This window comes from Pinus tabuliformis, chromosome 4_1 (assembly GCF_031772625.1).
Source record: "Pinus tabuliformis cultivar Carrire ecotype Pingquan chromosome 4_1, CPIR1, whole genome shotgun sequence".
Lineage (NCBI taxonomy): Eukaryota > Viridiplantae > Streptophyta > Pinopsida > Pinales > Pinaceae > Pinus > Pinus tabuliformis.
Genome location: NC_142303.1, coordinates 584,894,652 through 584,906,655, shown reverse-complemented (window position 1 = coordinate 584,906,655; position 12,004 = coordinate 584,894,652). Strand labels below are relative to the sequence as shown.

At 39.1% G+C, this 12,004-nt stretch overlaps 1 protein-coding gene across 1 annotated transcript; it reads right to left on the bottom strand.

The window, feature by feature from the left end:
- Positions 1-10,085: 10,085 nt before the first annotated feature.
- Positions 10,086-11,627, bottom strand: LOC149177313 (uncharacterized). The gene has a single exon (XM_089421717.1). It carries the CDS (start codon positions 11,625-11,627, stop codon positions 10,086-10,088), a length of 1,542 nt encoding a protein of 513 aa, XP_089277843.1.
- Between the last annotated feature and the right edge of the window lie 377 nt (positions 11,628-12,004).

Genomic DNA, 12,004 nt, shown 5'->3' with positions numbered 1-12,004 from the left:
ACTTGATTTTTGTCCTTGCCTCCCAAGTTTCATCTTGAGGACTGAAGTGGGTCTGCAAGGCTTTCTTCATATCGCACCATGAAGTGATCTCTTCACCATTGCCATTGATGATCTGATCCACCCTCCTCCGCCACCACATCTTGGCATCGTTTGTTAGAAACTGAGCGGCCACCTTGACTTGGGCCTCACCATCGTTTAGATTCAGCCGTTCTAGGTACTGCTCCATGTCCCACAAAAAGTTACCGAGTGTCTTCGCACTCCTTGTACCGTCATAGGATTCCGGCTCCTTGACCTTTACATGAGGTACTCCTCCACCTGAGTTGTACTTCATGGCCTTTTTCAATATTGCAATCTCATCGTTAGCCTGTTCAAGACTCTTACATACCTTGTCAAGAGTCCCCTTCAAATTTGTAATTTCTGCGAGACCTTGGTCTCTTGATTCCTCAACTTCTTTGATTCTTCCTTCCAACTGCGTGCACATGAATTCCGTGAACTCATATTGCCTTTTGAGTTCCTCATGTTGTGTACGAAGTTCCACCAATTCTTCCCTGAGCTTCAGGATAGCTTCTCGTTCCTTAATGAGCGAGCTCACATCTTGGCTCCAGGTAGACTCCAAGGTTTCCATTCTTTCGATTACCTTGTCCATAAATTCATGATGAGGATCCTTTGCGGGTTCCTTCATTGTGTGACTGGACCCAGCTTGAGAATCCGCGGCCATCTTCTTTTGTGATCTTGTCCCGACCATTCACTGCTTCTCCAAGTCACTTGTATGCAGATTCACCTTCAATTTCTAACCGAGACAACCCCGTCTAAGTTAGAAATGCTTCGACACCAGCTCGCTGACCGAGCTCTGATACCACCTGTCACGCCCCCAATCTTTTTTTTTCTAATTGGGCGGAGCGCGGCACCACCGAGTGCCCACCCTTAACCGAATGTGCACTTATGGACTACGCCTTACCATCAACCACTTAACTTTATTTCTTAAAGTGCCTTTAACATAACATTAACAGTTATAACATTCAATTAACATTCATAACCGAGATCAATCACATAATAAAACATCACACAATAACACCAAGTAAATGGGAGGGGCAACTCCCGAAGAGTTCGCCCGACTATTTTATTATGAACCGAATTCAACTTTTACAAACAGTGCGCCGGCTTAGACACGGCCGCACTTCACCAAGTAACAAGAGTACAACTGTGCGTTCGCCTTACGGCCGCACTTTACCAATAACCAGAATCTACAACAGTGCACCGGACTGCTCACGGCCGCACCTGTTACAATTGCCAAATATATGATTCGGGTGCCGAACCAGCTCACGACCACCCCTCAACAGAATTACAGAACCGGGCCGTCCGCCCTTATCTCGTGCGCCCTCGCCTATGGCAGAACGTGCCCAACTCGGGTCCCCGTCCCCCAACTCGGCCGCACCTTTACTCGCTCAACAGAATTGCAGAACCGGGCCTGCCGCCCTTATACCATACACCCTCGCCTCTGGCGGGACGTGCCCAGCCCAAGTCCCCGTTCCCCAACTCGGCCGCGTCTTTTGCCACACTACACAATACCTCCAGACCGCCGTGTAACCGAACTGCGCACGACTGGTTCGTGTACCTTGAGCCGCAGCCAACTCGGCCTGCGCCCACACTACACAGTCGTGCCAACTCGCCTTAACTCGTCCGCCATTTACTGCGCACTGTTTCGCACTTCTACACCAGCAACCAGATGACACTTCGCACCTTCTCTTGCTGCGCAAGAGATATGCGCATAACCAACTGTTCTTCTCTGCGAATGTAGAAGACCAAGACTCCACTTGCTTGATTGATTTCTCCTTCGAATGAGCCACTCCTTTTATAGTCGCCTCATCCTCCATTCGAGGGGCGCTCACCTCATGAGCCGACCCCATAAAATTGTAACTCGAGCCCGTTCGTTTATTTTTGTGGGCGGGTCGGCCTTTGCCCAAGGCAAAGCCGACCACGCCATCTTATAAACTCGCGGCCCCTTATATTCTTTAACGTCATACTCCATGGTGAAACGCCGCCCTCATGACTTGTTCGCATTCCTCCATGTCCGCTTGTCCATTCCTTGTTCAGCTCGCCCCACGTCTCGCTCGTCCGTGTCTGCTCGCCCGCGTTGCGTTCAGCTCGCCCATGTCTCGCTCGTCCGTGTCTGCTCGCCCGGCTCGCCCACGTCTCGGCTCGTCTGTGTCTGTTCGCCCAGCTCGCCCACGTCTCGGCTCGTCCGTGTCCGCTCGCCCATATCGCGTTCAGCTCGCCCGAGCTTCCACTGTTTCACCCGCCGGTCCGGGTAGCTTCGCCCGGGTGCAGTTCGCCCGCGGTCCACCTCGCCCGCCTTTGCTTGCTCCCGTTTCTGCGTGCCCAGACCTGCAACTTTATGCTGTGCACGGGTCGTGCGCTCGGGGCGCCCGCCCGTCGTGCACGGGTCGCCCTCGGGTCGCTCACCCGGTCGTCCGCCCGCACACCGTTTCGTCGTGTCTGCCTGCCCGCTGGGTGGGCGCGCCCTCGCCCAGCTCGTCGCCCGACCCACCCGCGGTTCTGTTCACCCGCCCGCCGGTCACCGTGCACGCTCGCCCACCCGGCGCGCCCACGGGTCAAGTCACCAAATCGTCGTGCACGCCCTGCCCGATCCGCTAGGGCGTCACAATACGTGATGTGTTGGTAAAAGTAGTGAGGAAACGACATGATGTTTCTAAATAAAGAGAGGGATATGATGAGGATTTAGATTAATGGAATAAGGCGTAACCACCCTGAGCGTATAAGCCTTGTCGACGTAGAGGCGATGGTGATTTTTGAGAAAATCACGTTAGTAACCATTGCTTCTTGTTTTTTGGTTTGCTTTACCACAGATGTGTAAGCGATCGAGCGTTGAGTGGATAATGGCTATCCCAATTTAGATCAAATATTCTCTCCTCCCAGGCACATAAACAAGTGAGCTAGTTAGATGGAAAATTGCTAGTTGTTTCGAGGGAGCGCAATGCAGTAGATGGTTGTGCTCTCAACGATACCTTAATTTTTTTCTACGTGAGTGAATGCATTGGTTAGTGGGTAGGCGAGCTTGGCGGATTCTACCTTTATACCTATGAATGAAGGGATCGCCACGGTTGCTGCCATAAATGTTGACACGTTATGCACACATTCTACCCTTATGTCCCGTGCCTTGGCGCTTGTTGCGTCGGATTGACTTGCATGAATTGCTTGAGTGATTGGTGGTTGCTTGGACTTTCGACAAGGTAATAAATTAGACGTGGTCAATAAATGGTCCACTGGGTTTTGGTTTTTTAGAATGTATGAGTATTTATTTTTATGAATCAGATTGATATATATATATATGGTTCTGGACGAATGGACCCCCAACTTACTCTGTGTGACAGATAAAGATAATTCACTCACCCCATAGTTTGGTATTATCAACATGCATGATTATTTTTGCGTCTGTTCTGGAGGATTGGTGTCTATGTAAATCCAACGTAATTGATGTATATATATATATTGTTGATTGGGTAAAGCGTTGAATATTTTTGTATTGAAGTCAGATAAAGAAAATACGTCGTTACTTGTGGCTCATAAATTATAAAATCGATCCACTGTTGTGACCTCATGATCATAACAATCATCTTGCATCAATGAGTGCCGGTGATACTGATGTTACAGGTATATATTCGATGATGGTTGTGACAGATGAGAAGAAACTTATATAAAGGGAATAAATTTTAATTTATGGTGGTTTAACTATTTATGAACAAAAAGAAATAAAAACAACATGTAAGAGATTACGTGTCTTCAGCGAAGTTGGTTTAAATTTTGTTGGTATAAGTTTGAATCCCTGAGTCCTCAAGGAAAGTATATATGTTCCCCTTGTCTATGAGGAATCCATATTAAAAGCTTATTTAATATGGTGAAATTTTTGTAATAATCTTAGATGCTTTAGAAAATTTCTTTGGGTTGTCATTACTCCGTTTTGATTGTCCTTACTTTGTTGAAAACATTGAGAAAAATTTGTTGCAGTCGTGAAACAAAATATGCATAAGTCTTTATAGTCTGGATATAGTAGAGATGATTTAGTTCCTGGTGTTGCAAGGACATAGAATTTAAAACTAAACCTCTCAGTCAGGTCCATCATTTTTGCAGCGACGGATGACGGAATTGATGTGAGATATCGATGCCACAGACTTCGGTTTCGATGGTGGTCGTAGTAGACACGAAGAGACACATATAAGGAAACGGATTTTAATTTATAGTTGTAACTATTTATCAATGAAAGGAAACAAAATGTGGGATGAACCACATGTAAGAGATTACGTGGGTTTGATAAAATTGATTTAATTGTGAATTTTGCTAGAAAAGTTTTTTTTAGCCTTTCCGGGTTTAATTTGTTTCGAAAGTTTTATTGAGTAAAATCATCTGGGTCAAAATTTCAGTATGCCAAAAACTAGCCCTTGATGAGGCGGAAATACACTTCTGAATAACTGTGATATTATGGTAGAAGAAAATTGTAAAATTGAAAGTACAACTAAAATTGTGGGGAAGATAACTTATGTTTAAGTTATCATAAAATATATAAAACACCAGAGAAGATCGGCACCATGTAATTTTCGATCCTAAGAAGCATTAACCTACTTGTTAATGAGACCTATTGGTCAGAGACTACTCAAACATGAGAACTATAAGCAGTAATACAAAATCTTGAACTCACTGCTCTACATATTTTTAATGCAATTTGATTCAAAGTCATGTGGCATACTGGACCAACCTCATGTAAAGGGTCAATTTCAATTACAGTCCAATTTGATATGGTTATGATGAACCATTCTCTTACCATGCTTGAATTTTGCTGCTAAACATTCTTATGTTAAGAATTGGGACTTGTGCTAATGACCCTTCCTTGCACAAATTGTTATAAATTATTTAGCCAAGACTTGTATTTCATGAGATGGGCAGAGGAATGTGAAGAATAAACAAACAATTCACATATTTATCAATATTAATAAGTTATTTTTATATAAAAATTAAGCCTTGAAAAGTGATGCTTACAAATATGTTCAACAAGGTAGATAAATAATAGATAACCATGGGAAAGCATGGTCATCAGACTAATACAATGTTTAAGATCGATAACAAGTAATGCATATAGGAGGAAGATATGATTACTTTAGTGGCACACTTACATATGTTGCCTTCATGAATGAAAGAATCACAATTCTTATAAAAATAGACTATGATAAAACCAGAAAGGAAATTTACCATGCATATTAGAGAATATGTGGTAATTGATTTCGGTCAAAGATTAAACTATGGTGTTCATGTTCTAAAAGCAAATTATTAATGGTACAATTTATATGAAAGGACATGGCTAAATAAAAATCCCACCTAATACTTGAAAGGAGGATTATATAAAGAAGGAAATGTTAAATCTTAGTAAGGTAATTGGTTCATAAGTAAAAATCCAAAGGGAAATTATATACCTCATAGGTTGGGGATTAAATAAGTGGGTTCCACCCTAAGTATTATACCATGGTAAAGGTTCCCATGGAATAGTGTTAGGATTGTGAGAACATGTTATAGTATAAGACTATGTAATTGTACAAATTGTCTTTCAATCTAATCCTTTGATTAATGCATTTATATATAATGCATTTTGGAATGTGATTTGTTGGAAGAAAGTGTGATGAAGGGGGAACCTAACTTTAACAAGTTATTATATACCGTGACATATGCATCTTTAATTGGATATGCATAGTTGGACCTATAAGTGTCCTTGGGTACAACAATATAAAAACCATAGTAATTAATAAGAAGCACAAATTGTATGTTATGGACCACTGGGTCAATTAAATGGTATCCAACAATCTATTTAAATAGAATGATATCATAGCAATTGAAATGCATATGTTGTACCAAGAAATTTTGGGAGGTTCTCTTGTTAGAATGCATTGATAATGTATCGGGGTTGAATAGAACAACATAAGAAATGTTACATAAACCATGCAGGAATTCATAAAATTGGTTAAGGGTGATTTAATGTTAAAGAGGAGGTGTTAACATGTAAATACCCTGAGATCATAAGTACCTACAAACTAAAAGGGTGTAGTATTGAAAGCAGTAAAACTTTCATTTATAATTCATGAAGAGGAGATGAGATTATATCTACACTAAATTATGCATGGACAACAAGATGTTGAGGCATAAAAAGGGAAATAGTAAATCACACGAGATGAATTATGTAAGTATGGAGTATTGATCTAACGATTATTAAACTTCAAAAAACTGTGAGTTAATAGTTTTCTTATGATGTAATTCATTGTTAAAACCTGGTGCAGGTGATAGATTAAATCCTCAAAACTAAAAGTTAGGGGTATGATTGATTTATAATATGCATGATGACTGTGCATGATGATTGTTATAGAAATGGAACAGGTCCATGAAAGTGCTTAGCAAGAAATTGAACACATTTTGTTCTACTTACCAAAGATAGATAAAGGAATGTTTGGCATAATGCTAACATGATTGAAAACATGTGGATAAGTGTATGTCGTGCAGGTGATGCTATGGGCATGGTATGATATGCAATGGTACATATTGTACTATGTATAAGCAGTACATATGGTACTAGTGTGGATATATGCATGACATGATTAAAACATTATATGTATAGCTCTGTGTGTAATACACCTTGTGTGCAGTTATGCATGAAGACAATGGGTGGGTGTCTGGCGGGGAAATCGACCTAGAGGTTGAATAGAAGAAGGAAACTAGGAAGTGGTTCAAGGATAAGTAACCACGGTTTAATTGAAGTTTGGCGTACATATGATTATGATGAGTATATATGGTTATGATGTTATATGAGAGCTAACTTGTTATAATGTTTTATGCATATTGATGTGGCAAATATGCTAACTGACTTGTTGTATGTAGAGGAACGACATGAAGTAAGTGTTCGGCAAGAACACAAAGGCTTGGAAGAATGCAGGGGAAGAACATGCATTCTTCAAATAAAATGAATAATGGGAAATATAAGCCATAGCTACTTTAGTAGTATTGTGTATTAAATTATGATATTGAATATGGTAAACCTAGTTGAATTTCTGCATCTAAAATTTCTTACAAATTGTTTGAAAACAATGTTACAGGTAGCTATGGAAGGAGATGTGTTGGGAGCACTCCTTGTAAACCGATATATATATATATATATATATATATATATATATATATATATATATATATATATATATATATATATATGGCAAGGCCATAGAAGCTGTGGACTCAGAGACAACTACCTATGAACAAGGATGCAGTAATACACCAAGGACAGTGTAAAATTTAAGGGGGGAGGGTATGTAACACCCCTCCCTTGTGTGTTAGACTATTGTAAACCTAAGCTAAGAAAAGATAGATATGATGTGTAATATAAAAAGCAATTACATTATTAAATAATTTAATAAATAAATTGCTTGTAAAAGAGAGACACCAAGATATGAGATTCTTGCCAAATCCCATTGAGGAATGGGATAGGATAAATCTTTCATGATAAAGCTTCTAGATGTGATTCTAGATAAGCTTGGATAGATTCGAGATAAATATCCATCAAGAAAAACATAAAAGCTTTGCAGGAGAAAAAGGCAAGCTTTTATGAGGAAAAGCCTCGCAGGAGATAAAGGCGAGCTTTTTCAAAAAATACCTATGCAAATGGAAAAATCCATAAAAGCAGGACGCCAATAATGGAAAATATATCATGAAAGAGGGTATTAAATACCCATTGCATAGATCATTTGGAGGCAGTTGATCCATGGCAAGAACCTCAGCTCGAGGGAACCAGAGGTGATTCATGGTTGGGTGGTGGTGCTCTACTCTCAAGTGATGTTTTAGTTGGTTTCATATGCGTGGAATGTTCTGTATGTTGGTTTCTTTCCCTCTCTGTTATAATATCAGTTTGTATATGAGAAGAATTGCTTAAGTTTCCTTGCCATGAAAATGACTAGAGGAATTGCTTGAAATGCTTATGTGTAGATTTAAATGCATGGTATATGTTATATGTTAATCCTTACTTTTAGGTTGTAAATCATTCAGCTTAGAGTAGAGTTATCTTTCTTATGGGTATGACGGATTTTCTTATGCATGTCACATTCCAGTGTGAAGTTAACTGTAGAAGCATATTAAGTGGGTGACAATTCTAGTACCCATTCATGGTAGCATTTGTATGTGCCAATTATGCATAAATAGAATACCCATGTTAATGTTTTCGTATGAAATGATTGCATCTACCGTGGGCTTGATGTGCATGACAGTATTCCTTTGACCATGCTTAAGGAGTTGGAAAATGATAACTACAGTGTGTTGATGTTAATGATTTCCATAATGTCTCATTGAAGTCATTATTCTGAAATGGTCATATAATAGTGTTAAGATAGTTGTTGAATCTAACATCAAGTGGTAACTCTGGTGCATGTGGGACACTTAGGGGATCATGCTTCTAATTGCACAAGTAGAGGAATTGCTTCCAATAAGGGTAGTTTAGTTAGTGAGTTATGCATGTTGAACCAAGGGTCAGTCAGAACACCTTGATTATGCTTAATTATAAAAATGATGCATAGGCAATGTTGGCCATAGTAAACGTAAGATAATACTCCATTAATGCTGGTGTGGATTAACCATAAGTTTCTATAGGTTGAATGCCATGATTAGTCCTTCACACTTAATGATGGTTTTGATATATAAGTTGTTTATATGAATCTAAGGGTTCCCATTATGGATCTGATAAAGCATAAAAGAAGGATGCGATATTATGAGATTGTATAAACTGTTAAGAAATGAGTATAGTGACAGGAATAATATGTGTTCCTGCCACAATAAAGATATTACGTAAGACAATGGTCAAATCTTAGTTGTAAACAAAGAAAAAATTACAGAATTAGGAGCCTAATAAGCTATTTCTCTGGGTAGGCTCAAGAGGTATGTTACATAGGCATTATTGCAAGGTGGAGTGAATAAGATCATTTTTGGCTACCATCGAGTAAGTGGGAATCCAAGTGGTGTCCAATCGGTAAGGTGGTTTTAATATGTTCCACATCACTACTTAAAAATGGGAAAATGGGAGCATAGAGGCATTATTTTGAGGTGGAGTGAATAAAATCGTTGTTGGCTACCATCTAGTAAGTGGGAATACATGTGGCATCCAATCATAATGAATAAGTAGCATCCACTAACACAAGTGGTATCCAGTAACAATAAATAAGTTACATACAGACACATGTAGCATCCAATAACAATGAATAGGTAAACACATGTGGGAACACATGTGTCATCTAATAATAGTGAGTCCATAGACAATGAAAAAGAACACTAACAATGCTATTCTATATTTGATGACTTCCACATGATTAATGAAATCGTCGATTGGTTTTGGGCAAAGGCCCTCTAAAATACCTATGACATAATTATTTTATTTAAAGCTAACGTTCAAATATTTTTTTAAAATTTCAATATTAACTTTATATTAAAAATAAATTAAAAATTAAACATTTCCTTCATATTAAATTGTAATAAATATCTTTTCACATAACTATATAATTAAAAAATAATATATTTATTTTATATATTATATTTAAACCATTACAAACAAATTAACATAAATTTATTGCGGAAGGCTTCTTATTTCAACTTAAGGTGGTTGAGGATCTGTTGACTTTTTTTTTTTTAGTTGAGGGTCTAAATTGATTCTCAAAGGAATATGTTCATCATATGCTTCCTTTGAATGTTTATGAATGGTTGTAGTGCGTTATAAAGTTTTTTTTGTTTTTTTTTTTTTCAGAAACGAAAAAGCTTTATATTATATGAGAGATATAAGGTCCAATAAGAAGATACATCTGAGATGGTTATATAAGGCCATTAGTCCAAATAGACTTAAGCTCATAAGATCAGTACTAATGGCAGCATATCCAAAACTAAAAACAACATATGTCCAAAAAACTTTCACAGTTTACCATGTGGAAAGGCTGTAAGAAGAAAACATAATAAAAGAGAGCATAAGCAGTTTGAGAATTGAATGGCATGTAGATCAACTGTGACTAGAATTCCGGAAATGCAAAATCACAGATCTGGAAGGTTTTTCCCTCAGAGAAAATCTCTAAATGCCATATACCAGGTGAAGCAAGGAGTCCCATTTTAGAAAGTGAATCGGCTTTTGTATTTTTTTCCCTGCAGATGTGCTCAATAGAGCTGCCGACCATGTAGCCCCAGTAATAGTTGATCCTATCCCTCCAACCAGCCAGGTGTGGCGCCATAATATGATTTTTCTTTGTTACCGAATCCACCAATACTTTCGAATCACCAAAGATTGATACCTGTTGTATATCAAGGAAGAGACATAACTTTAATAGACCTGCAAGGGCAATGGCTTCTGCTTTATTATTGGAGCCGAGTCCTCCGTTCCAGTATGTGGAGAAGTGAGTATATTCATTTATCATGATGATAAAACCACATCCGCATGTACCCAGCTGAGCGGCCCCGTCGAAAAATGCGGCTGGGAAAGATGTGTGGTCCGATGATAGCAGATCGGGGATATCCTTCTTATGCTTTGTAGTCTTCAGTGGGAGAGCTTCCATATTAACAGATATCCTGTCAATGATTTCTGAACATGATAAGATTGTGTCTTTAAAGATGCTGTGGTTTCGCCATTTCCATATGTTCCACATGGAGAGAATACAGATCCTACGCCAAGTTTCCTTCTGACCGCTGCACCATTGAATCCAGTCCTGAATTGTGTCCTGTGTACAAGGCGGAAAACCAAAATCTTTATTTAAAGCCAGCCATAACTGTTTTGTCTTTTTACATTTCAAAAATATATGAGTATTAGATTCCTCGTCTGATCTGCATAAAGAACATATATTTGGGCCATGCCATCCACGTTTTATTAAATTCTCCCATGTTAAGTTCCTATTGTGAAAGGCTAGCCATGCAAATAAGATCGATTTCGATGTGCAACCGTCCTTCCAGTATATCTGAGGAAAAATAGGGGAGCCGGGCGCCTGTTGCATAATCATATTATGATAAACCTCATTTGCAGTCACATTATTCATCTCTTTTGATATTTTCCAAGTAAGGAAGTCTGAATCCCCTGTTCGGTAGACGCCGCAGTTCCGAAGACTCGTCCAAATGGGGAGCCATTTCTGTGCCATCTCCTGAGACATTTGCAACTCGTTAGCTTCTTTCCACCGTGGGATGGGGCCATGCCATTCCGCTATCAATCCGTCCCAGAAAAATATGCCTTTTCTGTGAAAATAATTCAGTAAGGATTCTGGTATAATTAAATCATCAGCACCACATTTGAATTGGTCTTTTCCAATAAGTATTTTACTTCCTGTTTGTAATTGCCAGATTAAATTCTTCAAACAAAATGATTCAATTCTGCGGAAGCTTTTCCAGATTGGAGATCCATTTGAAACTCCAATGGATCCTTTCCGGTACCAGAACTGAATGCTCTTTCTGCTTAAATACTTCATCTGAATCATGTGACTCCACGGTCCTTCGCCCCGAATAGCTCTCCAAAACGACTTGCACAGTAGAGCTTTTCCAATAGTAAACAGATTGGATAAGCCCCAGCCTCCCATGTTATAGAGTTTGTTAGGTTGCATTAACTTTTAATAAATTAGATCTGTGCCACTTGTCTCGTGCCCACCAATTTCCTAGAAATTTGAGATTATTCCAATTCTACTAAATTCATATTTTAATTAGGTGAAAAAATTAATATATAAACACTAATTTTTTTATTATATTTATGAAACTGCTATATCAACTATATTATTATTTTTAATATAATTATACTAAGTAAGGCCTTCGAGTTTCGGTTGCGACGGGCACCGGCGAGTCGTGCACGAGAGCGGGCGCGCGAACAAAATGTGCGACGGGAGGTGCGACAATGTGTGACGGGAGGTGCGACAATATGCGACGATAAAAGCAACGATATGAGGAACACTTAATTCGACTA